Source organism: Leiobunum rupestre, chromosome 3 (assembly GCF_980474605.1).
Source record: "Leiobunum rupestre chromosome 3, qqLeiRupe1.1.hap1, whole genome shotgun sequence".
NCBI classification, from domain to species: Eukaryota; Metazoa; Arthropoda; class Arachnida; order Opiliones; family Sclerosomatidae; genus Leiobunum; species Leiobunum rupestre.
This window is the reverse complement of record NC_143386.1, coordinates 57,056,484-57,078,787: the sequence shown is the minus strand read 5'-3', so window position 1 is coordinate 57,078,787 and position 22,304 is coordinate 57,056,484. Positions and strand designations below refer to the sequence as shown.

The following is a 22,304-nucleotide window of genomic DNA, read 5'->3' as shown; positions in this document are numbered from 1 at the left end:
CCTTCTATTACGTAACTAAACATAACTTTTACTTCTCAAAACACGTGATTCTGTAGCCCCAATCTCAAAATTCAAACAATTTTGAAGCTCTTTCACTGTAAATGGGTCGTTTCGTAGGTTCTCTGATATACATAAATACGTTCTTGGTCATATCGGAAAACAATGCCATAAATTAAACTAAAAAAGATGATTCCCTATTCTCTGTTGACCTGAATACATTCTTGATCTATTATTCAACCGAAAAAACGAAAAATCAGAATTTAAATAAGACTGGAGGGAAAAACATTGAAAGTAAATAGTGGACGTGATTACATAAAAGATGATAAATTAAATTTATTTCGATATTTCCCAAAACAAACAGAAGCCTTGAAAATCTCTTGACAGTTTGATTTATTAGGGAAATCTTGGGCGACCGGATTGGTCCTGGTCAGGGTATAACGCACCAATCAATCTAAAACAAAATTCAATATGTTACCAGCCCTGAATTATTTACTAGGGCAGTTCAATTTCCAAAAGTAGATGAAAATATCGTGCAAAGAATAGGATCCGAAAGACCAAACTGTCAATTTAAGCCTTGAAGCCTCTGCTTATAGCGCTACAGAATCCTGCCATGATCTCCGAATAAGTAGCAAGTTCCCTGACATACACGAGCGAAAAACATCGCTACGCCCTCTTTTGGGAGTCTAATAATTTATATTTTTCAAAGTAGTGCTCAAATATGACGACCAGATCCCTATACCTAAATGCATGAGTAGCATACGAACAATAAGTATAACACTTATAATTGTTTTAATTCAAATTTTCTTACCTAACCTTTTTTTGATACTGGCTTGGACTCGCAACGTAATTCAGTAGTATATATCACCTTGGTAATTAAATAAATTTTGATTACGCAATAGCTCTGAAAAACCGGTCGGCTAAAATGATAATTGGCATACTTATTAATATTAAGCTACTTATGCTAAATATAATTAACTGGTAAATAGGATCAGTTGATTACATTTAATTGACAATTCATGAAATACACGGTTAAATAGTCTTAAAATAAGCTTCACATAACTATAATAAACTGTTTATTTTCTTTTACTTTTTGAAGCAAATTGTCAAAAAAAAACTAAAATAAAAAAGTTTATTTAGCACAATCTGGCAATCTCATTTTGAGTCATTGGTTTCATTTAATATCTAGTTTATTAAACTACTTATTTTTCATTTAAAACATAACCTGTTCAATGTGATCACTAGGCCCTTTTATCAAACCATAGTAAACAGGTCATGATCACCTTATCTAATTTAATTGTTTGAAGCAACTGGCTATAGAAAATAAAATAAATGTGTTTCTTTAAACGCACTCTCGCCATCTGAATTTTCGCACATAGGTAGCTTTTAGTACTTTTATTAAAAAGAGATGGCGATGGAGTCTATCGCCAACTTGACAAGTTTTTATGGAAGGGGAAGCCGAAGACCTCGGGGGAAAACCCCTTAAACCAGTGGAGAGAGAACTTGTAAACTCAACGCGGAAGGAGCAGTTCCGAGTTTTCACCCAGTGCCGCAAGCTGGGATCGAACCCGGCTCTTCTTGCTGCGAGGCGTAACCAGTAACCACTCCGCCACCCCACCTTAAAGTTATGGAACGTATTTTCCACAATTAGGAAACGTACTTTTTCAAGATTTCAACGTAATTTTCCCTAATACGCTTAGTTCGCCATCTATGGAGAAACTTTCATCATTATTCAAAAAGACGCCACCAAGTCGCCAAGCATACATCACACTAAAAAATTACATTTTATAGTTTTTTACTGTCAAATATAGAATATGTAGAATGGACATTTTAATTAATTTTAAAAACATGCAAAAACCATAAAATTATTTCAATAAATCGAAAACGTACAAAATGCGCGTAAAATGCTTGGAAACGTATTTTCGTACTACAAAGTCCGAAATGTACTAAACAAGTACAATTGTTACCTCGCGGAACACCGAGCGGATTTTCCTCATCTGTACCTCGCCATAAAGGGTACAACCAACCATCTTCTGGCGTGTTTGCTGTCCTATTTACGGAGATTAGATATTTCAATTAGTAAATTTTCAATGAATCAAATTTTCTTAAGGCTATACAATTTTCAATTTCCTTTGGCTTATGAAAAGTACTAACCTCGTCTTACAATTAAATAGTTAAACTCGATTTTCCCGTTTGTATAAGTGCTTCACTGACTCTCCATTAATATTGTAGATTTCTAAAAGGAGGAAAAGAAAAGGCGAAATTCTCCATTAACACAAATATATTATAGCTTAATATCTGGCGAGGATCTTCGATCTTGGACGAATAATTACTGGACCCGAAACCAAGGATCCTATATGTTAGAAGGATAGGTAGCCCTCCGGCCAGCCCGTGTTTTCAAAACGCCTTCAGCGCCGTCGATATTAAAAGAGCCTCTAAACATGGGACGTCTTGTTTCTATTCCCTCAAGGACAAATTTTGGAGTGCTTTCTCTATGTTTTGTCCTTGACGGAATCTAAAGACGGATTCTCTATCGCGCATGACCCACCGACGGCGCTGCCATTTTTCGTCCCTCACCTCATATCCTTCTAACATATAGGATCCTTGCCGAAACCAAATGGCGCGCTTGGTGCTTTTACGGCAGCGCCGCTTGTAGCGCCGTAGTGTCAAGTGTGGGAAAGATTTCTATCCTAATACTAAACACGTGCCCATTATTAGCGGACGACGTTTGGCCTAGCGTACCTCGTCACTGTCGTCAAATCTTACACCTTTATTTCCATTTTGACTAGACATTTTTAAATTTATAATCTTTTTAAACCTTCACACCAAGTCACCAACTATATCTGCAAAAATATTAAAGCGAACGAACTTCCCATTTAAATTAATTAAATCATTACCCTTTCATTTTTATTCCAATACAAATATTATTGAATAATCTAAAGCCTATTAAAATTCTCAAAGCCTCACTTCTATTAAAAACAGCGGAGCAGATGACGTAATGTGGGTTATCTGACATTTGTTGTATTTTGATATAAATATTTAACGATTATCTCGGTAGGAGCGCTGACGGGCGATGCAAATTGCTTAAGCGGGTATTTCGCTTAGGATTCGTGTCCAGTAATTATTCGCCCAAGGTTCGATAAACACAGCGAATCTGTGTCCTCGGAAGCCCTCTAAGTTTAACGTATTCAAATAAATTTCTCCGATATTAATTCGAGCCCGAAGTGACGTTTTAAGCTTACACCGCGATAACCCAAATAAGCCGGACGAAATCGATAAACCAACCAAACGTTATTCGTAATAAGCGTATTTCCAAATTAAAGATTGAACCGCCCCGGGTGGACGAAACTGGAACTGCTTGAAAAGAAAAATAATTGGGAGATTTCCATTTGGATTAGGCTCCGGAAAACTGTCAAGGCAATATAAATTTAGCAAGGTTCTCCAAATCGTAACCCCCGCTGCAGGCCGCGATCAACAAAACCTTACTGGTCGCGGTATATCCAGAATAGCCTCTCGAACGGCGTTCTCGACAGATTGCGGGAAATTGTGGTAGTTAGCCAAGGATTAGCTTTTATCGAATGCTAGTCTTTTGTGTACCAACTACTCGACTATTGGCGTATATTTTCCGGTCGTGGAGCCTTACAATCCTTACATTTGAATTGTAATACAAACGAAAAAAACCAGCTTTGTAGACAAGGGATTAAGATCGTTTATAAAGGCGTATTATCATTACAAGGACTTTTATGGGAGTTGCGACTATATCGGGAAACTTTTAAAAGGTCGAGATTCTGGTTCCTTTCGTCTCGCCAAATTGTCGCTTTCATACCAAACACGCGTTTGAATATTTATATACTTGAAAGTTTACTATTTGAAATGAATGTAAAATTTCATGGCGTAGAAATGGTCTAGGAAACGTACCGAGGCTGTACCACGGCTGAGGCTTCCAATTCTCCCATTGGTCTATTTTTGGCCTACCAGCGTCTGTAGAAGTGTTCCATCCGCAGCACTCTGGTGTACTAGGAGAAGTACCGAGGCTAGACCACGTCTGAGGCTTCCATCCTGTATATTCTAAGGAAATGTTTAAAATTAGACCGTGTTGGAACTGTTGTGAATTTTTTAAATAGTTTATTGTATAAAAGATAGAGGGGAATTGAATTTGGATACAGGGACCGTAAACATAATGGGATGGGGGTGGGGGTATTAAATTAAAAAAGTAATAATATAATGATAAAACCTAAAAAATAATCGGGGTAAAAAATGTGTAATATTTCAACAACGATGTTCGTATTGTAAATTAGTATTATTCGACGCTTGGCTGACGAAGGACCGCGGTCCGAAAGCTCCCAAATTTTAAATAAATTATGTTTTTAAAAACTCCATGAAGTAGCAGTTCTTTTTAAAATATTTACAAATTTTAAATAATTTACCATGGAACAAAAATTAAATATTTATAATTAAAGTGATGATATTGTAGACAGAATCTTTATCTTTTTCGTGGATAAAATATTCTCTAATCTAACGTAAGTGAAACCCTTTTTACGAGGCCACAAAAGGAGAACCTGCATTAAAGTTAGCATTACCCGAAGTCGGTTAATTGTGCTCTTTAAGCGCTCAACTTAATCGGAATATATTCTACAGATTTGAGCTACTTTATTATTTAAATTTCTCAATATCTAAGCTCTCAAATGAGGTCTTCTGGAATAATCCAATATTTATGTATGATTTTTTAAAAAGAAAGGTGTTTTCAGTGTTACCAAGAATGTATTTATTTACTCTCAGGGAGAATGAATATGTTGAGACGATCGACGGACACGTTGAGCCCCTATCCCCTTCACGCTAGAGGGGGGGGGGAGAAAAAGGAGGCGGTCTTTTTTGCGTCCTCGCAGCAGCGTTAATCGCGTCGAAAAACGTAATTTTTAAGAACCAATGAGATTGCAGGACGAATTGGATTTATTTTAACCAGAGGAGCATACCGGGGGGCCCAACGGGTGGAATTAGAGAAACGCTAAAAATAATCTCAACATATTCATTCTCCCTGAGAATAAATAAATACATTCTTGGTGTTACCAAATGTTTTTTTTTCTTTCGATGCTTGTTTTGGCAAATAACCGGGATCCTGTGTATGTGCGTGTTAAAAGCGAATAGTATTAGCAGAATAGGGAGATTGATACTTCTATCCAGATATATTTATATACTTCTGTTTATAGTGTCACCATTTGAATTGGTATCATATAGCAGAAAAAAGTCGCATCGTGTCGAAATAAAGAAATACCATTAGTCTGTAATCCATTTCCGAAAGTGTGCCAGTTAGTCGAAATGGGTGATTCAACGAAACATCTTCAAGGAAATCGCCAAGTAATATTTCCGAGAGCCAGAACCTGCAAGTTACTGTTTATATAGTGCTTGTTAAATAATGGAAACTTTTCACCTATACGGTATGCAACAAGCGTTTCCTTTTTAAACAGGTAGTTTTTTTTTGACATATTAAGGCTTGGCAAAAACCTAGGGGCAGGTCACTTCCTTGATTAACGACGCACCCCTCAAAAGATTAAATCCGATTTAATCGTGATTATTTTGATTAAATTCAATTTAATCACGATTATGTTGATTAAATCACGTTTAATCACGATTAGAATGTTTAAATCTGATTTAATCATGATTACAATATTAAATCTGATTAAAATGATTTAATCTGTTTAAAATGATTAAATCCTGATTAAAAAAATTATGTTTTTTTTGGCCCGGAATTTTTTTAATGCAAGAATAAAATATAAAAAACTACATTGTAAATATCGTTGTTTGTTAGTAAGTGGGAATTGCGTTGAATGTTGTGGATATTTTAGGTTAGGTTAGGTTAGGTTAGGTTAGGTTCGGTTCACGTTAATGTTACTATTTTCTTATAGTAATAATATTTAAAAAAAAAACAACCAATTCCTAATGTTCGAAAAAACGGACAATCGATTATTCGAACAAATGAAATTCGCCAGTAAAGTTAACATAAATTGAACGACTAAATCACCAACAAAAGTTGTGATAAATTTTTCGGGCAAATGAAATACGTTTTCGGACGTACGGTCCTGTTTTCCGGCATTCGGACAAATGATCATTCGGACATTTGCACCACCGTTCGGACGAATGAAATTCGAACAAATGTACCCAAATCTTCAGACCTAGGTCGCCTCTAAAAATATTGATAATTATAACCCCCCCATTATAGCCATATACTCTTAGGCTAAAAACTCCACCTAAAAACATTATTATATGCCCAACAGAAGAATATGCTACAAGTGACTTTAAATCTCCCTGTGATAAACAAATAACTCTAGCCAAAACACCACCCACAACAGAAAAACTTACTACTAAATCTAATCAACTTTTGAGAACATTCACAAAAAAAGGTAAAAATCGAATAAGGCCATAACTTCCTAATTTCAATATTAATCCTGTTTTCCGGCATTCGGACATTTGCACCACCGTTCGGACGAATTAAATTCGAACAAATGTACCCAAATCATTTCAACAAGTATTATATGAACAACCTCCAGGTTCTGACTCTCGCCTTGGGTATTAGCCTAGCTGATTATTATTATTATATTACTTCTTGGCGATTTCCTTGAAGATGTTTTATTTAAGCGCCTATAGTAAAGGTGTAGAATTGACGTCATATCCGTAAGATGTGTCCTATACGCCTCGAGACGACTACCTGCATTCGATGGCCTATTTTTGGGTGTACAATTTGTTTGAGATATACAACTATTTAAAATTCAACCAATGAAATTAAGCTATTCCGTGACGTCACTGACGCGGGAACTTTGAAACCTTTGACCCATCGTCCGCTTTAGTGGTGTTAATTTTCCGAAAAAATAAAATGCGGGAAATTTTCCGCAAATCGGAAAAAAAATTGAAACATAAATTACTTTTAAGGGTTTTTAATGTTTTTAACTTTTTATCGATATAAAATGTCTAATATCAGTAAACATACTACAAAACATTAATAGTGTTACATTATTAACCAGTTTAAACTAGTCTAGAGGTTTAGTTTTACTTTTAGATTCGAAAAAATGAGGCGAAAATGCCGCTTTATTTAAATTTGCAAACAATATATAAGACTTATCATGGAATTAAAACTTTTTTTATTTTATCCTGAAAAATACGGAATATTTTCCGGAAAAAAGGCCTCGGTCATTTTCCGGAAAATTTTCCGACTTACAACACTAGTCTGCTTACTGTTATCAAAATAGCAGACATAAATAATTTTGACATTATAAACCTAATTTCTAAATTTCATACAAGATAAATTATTGCAGACGACAATAAAAAATTGGCAGTGCTGTAAATTTTTATGGTAGTAAATAGCTTGGGGAGGCGTTGTAAGCAAACCAAATGGCGAAGCCGAGGGTTAAATATAATATATAATTAGCTAGGCTAATACCCAAGGCACTAACTAGCAGTCTTTGTTTGGGGAATCTATTTTAAAGTCTAAATCAACTAAGTTTTAATTTGATTACCCCTAAGTAGAGAGAAGTTACCTCGCAGTTACGATTGTAAGGGTTTCTACTAATTCTTGAAACTCAAATTATGGTAACAGAGCCAACAATTATCGATTTTAGAAAAAACATTATCGTATGCCAGAAAACTGGAGGTGAATATGAATATTGACGTTAAACTTGTGTAATCAAAATGTTTAATAACACTTTGATTTTGCGCCCCTAAAACTTTGGCGCCCTGGGCCACTGCCCCGCTCGCCCTACTCAAGGGACGGTTCTGGGGGCACGGGCCATTATTTTTTTATCCAAAGTTCATATATTTAAAACTTAAGTAAGAAAATGTACTGCTCTAAATTTCATTACTAAATATATATTTTTTAAAAGCGTTCTTTCTTATATCTCATATATCAATGAATACCTTGATAACAAAACTTAAGTCAATATCTTTAAAAAAATACCTGTGTACGTGGCTAGATAATTAAGCCTTTCTTGGACACATACTTTACGAAGGTATTTTAGGTAAAAAAGAGTACACGACGGGGCGATTTTCTGTCTAAACGAATCTATCGAAATAAATTTTACGGTTATATCATCTTAATGCTACTCGCATCTGCAATCTCAAAATAACTTCTGTAATAAGAGTGAATTTGGACGAAAATAAAGGCAGGGAGATAATATATTTTTCCCTGATTGCTATTTTTCCTCAATTTTATTTCTGTGGGGGCTTTGCCCTCGTTTGTTTTTCCCTGTGGGGGCTCGAGCTAGCCCATTTTAGAGCCTAATTTTAACGAAATACAGTAGAATACTTTTGGTCAAATAAACAAAATTAAAACCAAAACTAGAATTTTCCAACATAATTGTATGTTTATTAAACATCGTTATTCATGTTCGTGTCTTTTCTGTGTCCAATCCAAAAATCAGCCTCCCGCCCAACTGTAAATTCTGTGAGGATGAAGCATGTCGAACTAGACGACCGGTTTCTACGACAGAAATGGGGGGTATAGCACGTTTGCCAAATTAATTTTAATGGCCAATTAAATATCGGAAAAAAGTGACATGATATCCAGTTATTTATTTTATAACGCAACGAAGAGAGACCATCGTCAGAAACGCTTATACGGACCCGCGTTCTGTCCTCGTAAAGTGCAAAAGCTATCACTGTATCGTTTAGAACCCATTAAATACCAACAGGATGGCGCCAAACTTTAAGTGGTCCAGCCGGACAACGACAACTTTATTTAAACTTAATAAAGACAGGTCCCATTAATCGACGCGTTTTCGTCGGATGAACAACAGACTCTCGTTAAAGTTAATGAGACAGACACGGAATAATTACTCCATTTTCATTACAGACCAAAAGAGCTCATACGCCACGCTGTTTTATAATTACGTCGCTGTAAAAAGGGGGTCAAGGGTGGTTCCTATTATCATCGGAGTCATTACCTTCCAGGATGCGGAAAGAAAATACAATCCCCTTTGAAGAGGCTGCGGGCTCTTAACGGGCCAGAAGGTTACGACAAAGGCTTAGCGGCGCCGTGGAAGGAAATGAGGAGCCAAAGGGATCAGCTCGTACTCCGCGTCTCAATTTCTGAGAAACCAAAACGGTGGGTTGAGAAGGGGACGAATGGAAAAAGAAAGTGGATTGATCGACTCTGGCCTACAAAAAACGTCCGCAAAATGTGACGGAAGAATGATGAGCTAATCTGAATTGCGGATATCGGGCGGAATATGAGCCAGACGCCTACGCCACCAATCCTATTAAGGCCGACATAACTAACCCGTAAAAGACCCCTAATATCAGTGTATTTAGGTGACTGAGATATTATAACTACATTGTTTCGGTATCTTCCCATTGCGCCGAATCCAATTGGATCGAATTCCCATTAGACCGAATTCCCATTGCGCCAAATCCCATTCGACCGAATTCCCATTCGACCGAATTCCCATTGCGCCGAATCCCATTCAACCGAATTCCCATTGCGCCGAATCCCATTCAACCGAATTCCCATTGCACCGAATCCCATTCGACCGAATTCCCATTAGACCGAATTCCGCCAATGTTTTTGATGAAATTAGGCCAAAGGCGGGTTTTGTATTTTTCTAATCGACCGACGCAATATTATACAAAAAATAGTTTAGTTTTAGTCTGCTTTAAAAAATTTAGTGGAAATAGTTAGTCTTAGGAAAGGAAACGAAATTGTGGTGGTAGTGGGCAAATGAGTTGACCACTTTAAAAATTGCCTGGTTAGGTTAGGTGAGGTTAGGTTAGGTTAGGTTAGGTTAGGTTAGGTTAGGTTAGGTAACACTGCATGCTGTTCTGACAGATGCTGAAACGGATAAACCGAATCCTACACCCGGAGAATTGCGGGTTTTTCGGTCGAATGAGACAATCCCATTAGACCGAATCCTAAATCCGCCAAAGTGCGGCTTTTTCGATCGAATGGGATTGGGTTCGGTCGAATGGGATTCGGCGCAATGGAACAGATTCATTGTTTCAGCTAGATATTTTCTGGATGTTACGTTCGTAGAAAATGAAAACGCACCTTCCGTGTTTAAACGGGGTCAGTGCTGACCCGAGGCAAGTTTTAGGATGGAGCGAGATCCGATTATGGCCCCTCCCTTGCTTGCCCCAAATATAATTTTTTTTCCTTTATTTTTCTTTACCACTGAGGCGCCCCCTGAGACTTGGCGCCTGGAGTGGGCGCTCCGTTCGCCCTATGGTAGGGCCGGCACTGAACGGGGTGGTTCGATCACGGATTCTGGCATTCATAAAAAATTCCTTCCGCGTTGAGTTTGCAAGTTCTATTCCGGTGTGTTAAAGGGGTTTTGCTTCGAGTACTTTGGTTTCCTTCTTCCATAAATAGCTGCAACGGTTTTAAAGCGATAGTTAGTGTAGGGATGGCAGAGTGATTAGCACTTTCATCTCGCAGCAAGAGGAGCTGGGTTTGATCCCAGCTTGTGGCACTGGGTGAAAACTCGGAACAACTAATTCCGCGCAGAGTTTGCAAGTTCACTCCCGACTGGTTAAGGGGCTTTCCCCCGAGCTCTTCGGTTTCCCCTTCAATAAAAACTTGTAGAGGTTAACGGTAATATGGAGTGTAATTAGCTGTTAGCTCGCGTGGCATGAAGGGCTTGCCACCACCCTCCTACGCATTGTAACCCGGCCACCGGTTTAAAGGCTTTAAAAGTCGCTAGATGACTTGGGCCTAAGGTGGTGCCCTGGTATTAGCCTAGCTGATATTTTGAAAACATACTTTACTCGCGTAATCACCTTATTTATATACGAAAACCGTCACTATCGGATTGGCCAAGTAGAAAATAGAAGTAGATGTAACTAGGTACAAAGATAATGTCCTGCCTACTTATAATTTGTATAAATTGGTAACGCTCATTTTTTGGCGCGAAAGAACGTCTGTATAGACATAAGTATGAAAATTGTGAAAAGGCTGAACGAAAATAAATTGTTCTGTGTAGACATTTCTCCGTGACGTAGGACATACGCAAATGGAACTGTAGCTCTTAAAACAACTGTCAGCTCTATCATTGCCACCTGTATTGTGATAAGGCCTTTGTTATTAGAGATGGCAATGAATCTATCCAAGGCCTAAGGTATTATCTATTTATCCTAGCTGATTATTATTATTATTATCATTCGAAAAATCGACTTTACTGTAGAGTGTGATGCAATCTATTAATGACAAAAGAAGTAAATTTAAAATAGCGAACCAGTAACCGTTGTAGAGTATTATAATTCGACAACTTATACTATTTTTACATTGTTAGTGGATTATATATCCCATATCAAATATATTGTTAAAATTTTCTTTAAATTAAATTATTGTACAATTTACAAACAAGCCAATCAACGCAAGGGTTACTTTTATGTCCCGCCTTTTGGGTCAAAATGTGGCTGAAGTATTTTGTTTTGATTTCGACGCTAGCGACATCTGTTGAAAAAAGAGCTACTTCCCGCAAAAAGACCCCGTAAAGTATCGCCCCCTATCGTAGTAGCAGCGCGATATTTTTAAAGTAATATCATTCAGTTAAAATTAATTAAATAAGTAATCCACTACAATCTATGTTGATAAATGGAAAAAGGCGTGTTCATTTCCATATATTACTTTAATTCTGTTTAATGGTAAAGATGTTTACTATAATTTAATAAATAAAATTTGGCGCTAAGCCTCGGTCGAACCTACCGATAGCGACATCAGTCTATTGAGACATCGAAGTGCTACACTAGAGCAGCCACTCGCCTTAAATATAATACGAATAAAGTCGATCAAAGGCCTATTTGAATTTAAATGACATTTATAGGTTTATAATTAATGTAGTTTAAGGGTATCTTATTGGTCGTTAGGCTTGAAACACTAGCTCAAGCAAGCAACCGTCCTGGCAGTAGTTTGTTGTTTATTCGCTCGACAACCAGCATTGAAAATAAAATATTGTTTTAACCGTAGATTAAGTTGTATCTACGTAATAGGAATTAAATGGTTTTTTCTTTTTAAGAGTTATTAGCTACTACTAGTAGATTTGAAATCATGTTTTGTGTGTTTGTTTTGTTGTATTGTGTTTGGTGTATTTCTGTAACATACATTTCGAAAACGAAAATACAACATTTATTTGAATACATGTATAGGCAGTTCCAAAATATTTTGTTTTATACGAAATATATGACTTTGAAATTCAATATTAAGATTATTCTTCGTTTCGGCTAAGATCAAAATATAGTACCTTTTCGCAGCAGCTGTTAAATATACCTCACAACGTAAAATAAAAAGAAGATTGTTTTATAAAATACATACATTATCTCTTGTGCGATGTATGCTTATTCTTTCATAAAATTTAAATCAGAATTTTTCAAAATATCCACCATAATGGTTACATGGATTTATCTTTCATAATATTTAAATCAGTATTTTTCCAAACATCTACCATAATGGTTACGTATATTTTGCTTTCAATCGACAAAGTGTTTCGTCAATGGAGGTAGACATTTTTCTAATATTCTCTAAAGCTTCCGGCAGTAAGTTATTTACTTTATTGCGCTTGAATAAGACAAATGTTTCGATAGATATTGCTTGTAAGAAGAACAGGTAGTCTTTTCCCTCAGGTGTACTTAGTGGAGCAACAAATAAATACAGATGTTCTTACAAAGAGGCAGTTAGTAAGGAGAACGTGTATTGGTTCCAAGACCAGCCGTTGCTTCTTTGGGGGAAATATTTCGGGGGGTGGGGAAATGAAGGCTCGAAAAGTAGGTTAACAATGGCACTCTCACTGTCGTCTGCTCTCCATTATGAGCTTTCTACGCGAAAAATCATACTTCCATAAATATTGGGTTGTCTACGTACAATCCAAACGTAAATTGATGGAACCTAAGAGCAACAAACGCAGCACCCCACACAAGGAGAACGCAACCCGTCAAAATTCATGCATTTTCTTGTGTACAGGTTTCATTGGTTAGACGCTTTAGCTCCTGCTGGCGTCGGAACGGGAAAATTCGGAAATTGTCTTCCACCTTTCCGTAAAACGTTCAGCGTTTGTACACAACACTGCGTTAGCGTGTTTAAAGGTTAGCTGCGTTATCCTTGTGTTTGTTGCTCCTAGATGGAACTAAGATTTAACTGAATCTCCAAAACAACTATTGGGCTGAGTGAGTATAATAATAATAATAATAATAATCAGCTAAGCTAATACCCAAGGAACCACACAGGCCTAAACCAACTAGTGATTTATGTAAAGTATAGATTAGTGATTTCAAGTTTTTAACCGATTCTCAGGTTACAGTTATCTGAATCGAGAAAATAATTGTGATGGTCAGATATGGGCCAAAATGAAAACTAGATCTCAATTCAATGTAAACTTACCGATAGAATGTAAGCAGATTTCAAATGCCTCACAGTTATTGATTTTACATATCTACCGAATTAATTTCTTTCAAAATTTTAATTACTGTTTATTTTAATTTTTTTCCACAATATTATATATAAGCAAAACTGAATCTGGTGAGATTAATTATATAGCATATCAGATTATAGATCGGGTACTTAGGATAATGAATTAGAAACAATTTGAAAACAGATTTCTGGGTGAGGGGAACATGACAGATCAACTTGATCTTACAAGTGTTAGTTATTGATCATCTTCAGCGATCGACCTGATTAACCTGTTCTTTGAGCTGATCCGAAGCTTATTACAAAATTTCAATTGTCATCTATTTTGTTGGTATGAAAAAATTCTTTACCGAAACGACCAAAACGTTTATTATGGAATTTCAAAGTAGCCTTTTTTGTACAAAACAAAATATTTAAGAAGTACTTATCTGTACATAATGATTTTAAATATGTTTTTTTCTTCAAAAGTATGTTACAGAATTACACTAAAATCCACAAATCAAAGAAGGGTATATAAATTGATGTATTACCAAAATTTCAAAAGCACTAGACCAATAAATATGTATACTAACGGTGGCCAACTTGTTGACCATCAAAAGGTCAACATATGTCCGTCTCTATCATTAAGTTGAAAACATATATAGAGATCGATATGTCGCGACACCTAAAATAGCAGCGATGTCAAGCAAAGGATGTTTATGTAAACGGGAACCTTTATAGACTCCCAATAGCGCTTCGCTGCCATTTCGGCAAGCTACCTTTTCAATTCGAAAGTTTTCGTTTAAACTAAACTTCTCCAGTAGAGTCTAGAAGCGACTTCATAAACTGGGAAGCGCTCGTATGGTCCGCTGAGAGAAGGTTAGCGGCGGAAGGTGACTGCTCCTATTTATGGTACCAATCAATACCGTGGAAAATACGTAACACCAGCCGCAGCCGCCTGTAGCGACTAAGATCGATGTGTCTGCGGTACAAAAGAGGCCTTTTACGACCAGTCTTCGTGTTGTACGCGGGAATGATTTTTTTAGTGATCCTTGTATTCACTCTCTCTCACAAAAGCCCTATATTCATACGTAAAACGCAATAGCAACAAGAAATACTTGAACTTACAACGTTATCCTCCCCTCGCGATTTCCCAACGAGGCTTCGTAAAAGAATTTGGGTCAAACTTCTAAAATCGGAACACGTCCCTAATCCCTAAAGAATATCGGCCGCAGATTACCTGATTTAGCGGAATTTTTATACCATTGGGTTTTATTCGGTATCAACCAGTTTTGTTTGATTGCTAATAGACATTATCAAGGTGGTATTACGAGCAAAATCTTTGTTCTTCTTGTGATTCCCGGAAGACGCTATAGCCGCAGTCACATTTTCTCTGCTTACTCGAATGTATTCTTGACAATATATATAAAAAACAGTCCTTCCTACTAACGAGGATTGTACCCGAGGTGTAAATCACCGATTTTGATGAAACTCGGGGGGTATGTAGACCTTATGGTAACATGCAATTTCACCAAGGGAAAAGTTGCAATGGGCATTAGTTTTGCCATGGCAACCGAAAATGTTTTTGACAACACAGTCTGTATATTGTCCCATTGAAAATAACAATTGATCAATTTGTACATATTTTGATCAAATTGACCCAAATTCATCAAAATATCATAAAATTCATTTCATTTGTCAATTTTGATCTATTTTTTTTGGTTTTGAAATTTGAATTTTTTTTTTAGAAGTGCTCAGATTCCCATGTTATTTTCAATGAGAAAATATACAGACTGTGTTGTCAAAAACATTTTCGGTTGCCATTGCAATTTTTCCCTTGGTGAAATTTCATGTTACCATAAGGTCTCCATACCCACCTAGTTTCAACCAAATAGATGATTATCACCTCGGGTAGTCTCCGTAAGCGAAATCTATCGGTGCAAGCTACTCCACTAACTTAATTTCCAACACCTTTTCTCTTTCCTTTTTGTTGCCTATTTGCTTGCCTTACTTGGAAAAAGAGGGAAATCCAAACCCAATCTAATCGCATTTGCTTCCTTATTTCGTTTATTTGCAGAGGGAATTGTGGTGGTCAACCACGCGGGGGTGGGTCTAAAAAAGGTGTTCGCTTCCGTGGTGGCCACGTTCCGCTTCGGCCGCGAGGAGGACGAGATTCTGGGCATGACGTTCTGTCGGGAACTCTACCTGGTTCACGAACAAGTCTACCCGCCTCCGGCTCCGGGGAAAAAGGTCGAGAACGTAGTCTCCGGTAACCTGCCCGCTCCCAACAGAGACATACCATCCCTGGAAGAAGAGACGGCGGAGGAAGAGGAAGAAGAAGATGACGAGCTGAGGGACACCGCCTCGGGAACCGCGTCTCCTTCGCCACGACCGGAAGACCAAGAGGAAGCTCGTGGGAGCAAAGGCGACCTGCTGGAGACACCACCCACTTATAGCGGACTCAAAAGAAACTCTTTGAGTGACAGGATAATTAAAAAAAGCGGAGAAGAAGCCATACCTTTTAGATTTCAGGTAAAAATAACAACCCTTCTTTCCTTTCCCTACACAACGTCACTTAAATACTAATGCCAGCGCGGCCCTTATTTGGCTGAAAAGAAAAGAAACTGAGAAGAAAGCCAGCGGGTATCGTTCGTTTTATTACCCAATCTTTATCCGTTCCCTTTTACTTAAGTCGGACACCCGCGGCGTTGATAAATTTAATTACGGAGTGCATTAAGTAAGGGCTAAAAAACGTGAAAAATAGGTTACGTGGCTAGTTTGGTCTTGTCGAGGCCTTTCGAACGAGTACAAACAACCCTGAGTTAATCAGAGTGAAAATTTACGTTGTTTTGCCTAGGTGGCGCTAACGAGATAAGATGTCACTCCTTCGCGAAACGCTAACGTGTTTGTACTTGTTTGAAAGAGGACGACGAGACGCGTTCGAATACGTTAATATATTTCAATTTGTAATTCGCAGATTTTAATTAATTTCAACTAAATTCGGGAAATATAAAAATAAAGGAAAGTTTGGAATAGCGTCTAAATATATTTGGAGAAACAGCTGCTGAAACGCGAGTGTATATAGTTTTAAATGTCACGAGAGCTTTTGCATCCGACGGTTATAGCTATTTTCATTACGTAGCACCATCTTTTCGCGACGCAAAGTTTCATTTTAACGCGGAGAGGAAAGCCCTGGGGCATGTCGGGTGAGCGTAAAGATAATAAGGAGAAACTTCGCCAAGATTATTAATGGCTTTGAAAACTCTGGAAAAACTTTTTATTTCTACTAGTGGAAAATGGTTTCTAAAGCCCCGAAGCAACCCCGAACTAGTTCTTCCGAATTCCAAGCGGCTTTTTCGGTAATAACCTATTAGGATGTTCATTAAAACTAACGACTATAATCTGACGTGCCGAAAGGAGGCGTTCCGAAAACCAAGGCTGTCCTGAACCAAGTAGTTGTAAACAGACAAAAAAATTGGGCTTTTGAAAAAGAAAATTCCATGAAACCGATATAAACTGGAAGACAGTTTGAGAAATTTGTTCGGTGTTAAGCTGTGTTCAGTTGAAATATTGATTGTAATTTTCAAGCAAAGCGCCATTATGACAAGAAACTGTTCTGTAACGCCTCTTTTTTACCAAAATTTTGGGTTTCAATTATTATAACTTACCATGAAGAAAAAAGTAAGGAGAAGAATTAATTTTCTTGTCAAATTTCAAGGCTTGCGCAAATATCGATTTTTGGGGATCGAATCGAATATCAAATATTGTTTTCGGTCTAATAAAATACCAAATCGAATATTTAAAACTTCAAATAATGTGTCCGAATAAAATGGGCGAATATTTTTTAGGAGATAATTAGTCAGTTAACTGATCAAATACCAAATAGTAATTTCTAATTTCGAATAATATACAGGGTCTTTTTTTTTGCTCGGAAAAGTGTTTTTTTTCAAAAACTATTTATAGTACCGATTTCAAATTTGGAAGGTCAATTCTCTATACCGGGGGACATCAGTTTGAGAAATTTGAGCGTTTTCGGTAATGTTTTTCACCAATTTTGAAAAATTATTTTTCGACCACTAGGTGCGAGATAAAAAATTTCTATTATAAAGTTGTAGGCCGTCATCGAAAACCCTTAAAAATTGTTCACTCGACGAAAAACAATTTATTTATCAGTGAAAATTCGAGCTTGAAAAATTTACAAGTTGGTGAAGCCAAATTACGATTGTTTGAAACGATAATTGAAACCGAATTACCTAATCCAGTTAAAACTTTGGTTAAAAAAACGACCGGATTTAAAAAACACGAGGCTATAGGTCAATCCTAAACATGCATTGGGTATTTAAAGGAAAACTTTGGGAGATTATTATCAGTGTTTGATAATATTTCGAACAATGCCTCGTTATTCAGTAGCTGAGCGTACCGAGATAGTTGCCATTTACTATGGAGAAGCAGCGCAAAACCTTAGAAGAGTGACTGAAATCTTCGCAGAAAGACATCCAAATGGAGCACCATCTGTAAATACAGTAAGACGAGCAATTCACGATTTCAATCAATTTGGTAACTTGCAACCTAGGTTTCGCGGATTGGGTCAACCGGATTTAGACTTCGAGAACAATGTACTCGCGTACTTTGTGGCATATCCTCGTCACAGTTGCGCTAACGCCGCTGCTGATTTGGGTTGTTCTGCAAATCGTGTGTGGAAAATTCTTCGTAAGAATCGCTATCACCCATACAGAGCTACGCTCCACCAAGGACTAATTGACGGAGACCATCAAAGACGTTATGAATTTAGCAACTGGTTACTAAATGCTGTCCAAGAAGATAGACAATTTTTGCGCCATGTTTTGTTCTCCGACGAAGCGTCATTTTCTATAGATGGGCCCTTTAATCATCAAAACAGCCATCTTTGGTCTGACATCAACCCACATTGGGGTTTTGAATATCATCACCAGGTTCAATTTGAACGGGTCAATGTTTGGGTTGGACTTGTTGGAAACCGTTTGATTGGTCCCTTTTTCCTGCCGACGAACCTCAACGGCCAAAGGTATTTACATTTTCTACAGAACGAACTGAGTGACGCAATCGACGACCTTCCATTGGCTGAAAGACGTCAGTTGTGGTTTCAGCAAGATGGCGCCCCTCCGCATTTTTCCCGGCAAGTAACTGAGCACCTCAACAACGAGTTTCCTGAAAGGTGGATAGGGAGAAATGGTCCAGTGCATTGGCCAGCAAGGTCACCTGACCTAACACCGCTGGATTATTTTATCTGGGGATTCGTTAAAGCAAAGGTATACGCCACGCCCATTGAAACTAGGGAGGAACTCATTAGACGAATAATCAGTGCTTGCCGAGACGTCACACCAGAAATGGTAGAGAAAGCGTTTGAGAACTTAATTGTCCGCGCACAAACCTGTGTTGCAGCCAATGGTGATATTATTGAAAATGTTTTGTAAAAATTTATGTGAATAAGATATCTGCATTTAAAAACCAAACGTGTACATTTTTTCAAGTGTGAAAACTCTACTACGTTTGTATTAGACTTGTTCCCTTTTCAATTATCGTTTCAAACAATCGTAATTTGGCTTCACCAACTTGTAAATTTTTCAAGCTCGAATTTTCACTGATAAATAAGTTGTTTTTCGTCGAGTGAACAATTTTTAAGGGTTTTCGATGACGGCCTACAACTTTATAATAGAAATTTTTTATCTCGCACCTAGTGGTCGAAAAATAATTTTTCAAAATTGGTGAAAAACATTACCGAAAACGCTCAAATTTCTCAAACTGATGTCCCCCGGTATAGAGAATTGACCTTCCAAATTTGAAATCGGTACTATAAATAGTTTTTGAAAAAAAACACTTTTCCGAGCAAAAAAAAAAGACCCTGTATATAGTTTGCAATAGTCAAAAAGAGATCACTAGCGGGTGGTGCTCGGAATTGTTTATTCATTATCCACAAATTTTCTGATTTATTTAAAAAATGTTGGTAAAAAGAATATCATTTAAACTTACCAAGCATTTATTTGAATAAAAGTGGCATTTATTTAAATAATTTTTTGTTTTATTTAAATAATAGGCTTATTCACTTTCGATTATTTAAATATTTTACAATTTTTATTCAACTATTGGTTATTTAAGTAAATATTATTTAAATATCGCCGAGCTTATTTTATTCATGGATAAAAGTTAATCGAAATCCGAGCACTACTAGCGGGGGCTAGTAACTTTTGAAAAGTAGGCTAAACATGTTGTTGATCATCTAATTTTCTTTCATATTAAAGGAGAACTGTCAACAAAACCAAAATTTACGAAGTTTTTTACAGAAAGATAGACAATATATTAATAATTATGCCCCCGAAATTTTATAGTTATTGGAAAAGTATTTTAAAAGTTACTCTACATTTTCCGCAACCTACATCAAACGGCTCCAAAAATTTCAGAAATCGCGGTTGAACATACGTGTAGCGCCAAAAGAATGAAGCGGCAAAAATTTTAGAAAGGGCGGCGTGTAAGGCATATTAAAAACACGATTAACTACAATCTACCAATATAAATAGGTTAAAAAGCCAAGGAGAATGTCGTAGCAGACGGCAGTTCCGACCGAAAAACGATAAAACCTGGGAAAAAATATTTCGTTCATGAGATGGCGCTGCAGGTAGGTTCAATCAAGCGGTGCTGAGATTCTCGAGTCGGGGGGGGGGATAAAACACGAAATTTGGTTGCTTATAATAAATCAAATACTGGAAATATTAACATGAAATTTTTTGTATAACCATTTTCGGACGTCCTCTATCCATTTAAATGGTTTTTAAGACTGTTTTTTTGACCAAAAGATATGCAAATAAACCTACCCTTAGTGCCGCTACTCTAAGAGACCCCACACAGTGAAGTCTTTATACTAAGCAAAAAATAAACAGTGATTGGAACTCCACACTTACCCTTTAGGATGTGTATTGTGTTATCCGTTAAAGCATAAGTCTATAATATTGTTCCATAAGTTTGTCACTTTACTGAAAGCTAGTAACGGAGTGACGTCATTACAAGAAAAAAATATCCCCCTAGCGAGGCGCTGTCAAACGCTACGTGTGATCAAAAGTAAATAGGGGGAGAAAGTCTATCACTGCCTTCAGATTTTACCTTCCACCATGCTTGACACCCTTTTTAAAAAGCTAGTGATCACGTGATATTTCTAACCAATAAGGATAGCACATTACGCGCGAAGTAGTGCATTTGTGGTATTCCGGTCCGTGCTCAAGATGAAAATTTTATTCCTGGCAACCATGTCACCGCCTCGCGATTTCAAATAGTCTCTCTGTCAAATGCTGACCATTATTTCCTTCGATAACGGTTGATTTTAATTAATAATTACCATTTCAATTGTAAAATAAACAAAAAAAGCTCGTAGCTATAGCTATTATTTCAGTTAAACTTGCAAATTGTTAAGCCTTAACATCGTAGATTTTCCAATTAGTCCCGATCTCTGATCTTAGATGGCGCCACGCTCTCCGCGATTTAAGTGAGCGTTATTCTAGTTACGGTTTATTTCTTTTCAAAAGTCGTGTTATTATTTTTTAAATGTTGCATTTTAGTTTCTATCATATATCTACTTTATTTAGGAACTAAATTAACCAAATTATCGAAAGAAAAAGTTTAATATTCACGTATTTTATAGAGAACTATTTTTCATCGTGGCGGAGTACAACCGATACCTTTGTGTCCCTGTAAAGAGGCGAGGGGGAAGTCATTTCCGAAGCCCAAATATTTTACCCATCAAATAAGACGTCGTGCGGTTGGACCCAAGTGCCAGACTTTCTCCCCCTATTTACTTTTGGTGTGACCCGAAACGTCGACGAAGCCCGTAATGCAGTCTGTCTTGTGAATAGCAGCAGCTCTCAGTAAAACTTTTTCGTGTGAAGAATAGGAAGTGTCACACGTATGTTGCAATATTACACACAAATGAGGAAAGCCCCCGGTGATTAGACTTCTTTTCAAACTATTTGAATATACCAAATATTTTCTACCCTCATTTTCGAGTGTTTGACTATTTGATCAGAAAAAGGCAAACATTTTCAAGCTCTATTCGATTTGACGAATCGAATATTGGTTTTGCTATTGGATCGAATTTTGTGCAGCCTTTAGGGTGGTGGAGTGGTTAGCACTTTAAACTTGCAGCTTCTGGCATTTGATGAAAGCTCGGAATGAATTTTTCCGCGTGGAGTTTGTGACTTAAAGTGGTTTTTCCGCGAGTTCTTCGGTTTACCCTTTCCATAAAACCATGTTGAGGTTATCTGTAATAGTTAAAGCATGAAGCTGTTGGCTCCTACGTATTTTAACTCATACATCTGAACTAAAGGCAATATAATTCACTAGCTGACTTGGGGTGGTGCCTTGGGTATTAGCTTAGCTTGTTATTATTAAAATATTTGCACAGCCCTACAACCTCAAAATTATGGAAGGATACGTCATATAAATATTTGACCACGTTGTTCGTATTTTTTCTCTCACTTGTACGAGGAGGGTTTTTCGGTTGGAGGGAGTGAAACACTGTTTTCTTCTCCTTATTATTTCCTCCACGATATTAAATATCTTGGATACATAGATCCGATAATATGATCAGGGCAACCAATTTCACGTGTCCTGTATCTGTTAGCTAATATGGGAAACTTTCAATAAACCGACTTGCTCTATTATTAGGTAACATCCAGTGTACTCGGAACGATATGTAGACATTCAGAAATTGACTGTATGGTAGACCAATTAATTTAAAGCGTTTACATTCGAGCTAATGCAAAGCGTACATAATTATTGACCGAGTTTAGATTACACTCAATTGAAACCTCAGAAAGGGAAACATATAATAAATAAAACTATTTTCAATAGTACGCGGTTAACTTGTTTTCCCCGAATTGAGACAACACGACTGATAAAAATAAATTTCAATCATTGAAAT

At 37.0% G+C, this 22,304-nt stretch overlaps 1 protein-coding gene across 1 annotated transcript in view; it reads left to right on the top strand.

Moving 5' to 3' along the window:
• LOC149953037 (arrestin homolog) overlaps positions 1–22,304 on the top strand; it is a 112,726-nt gene that overhangs the window by 47,453 nt on the left and 42,969 nt on the right. The window contains exon 3 of the mRNA XM_090170227.1: positions 15,435–15,889. Within this exon, the coding sequence (XP_090026353.1) occupies positions 15,435–15,889 (455 nt within the window). The remainder of the gene's footprint in view (positions 1–15,434; positions 15,890–22,304) is intronic.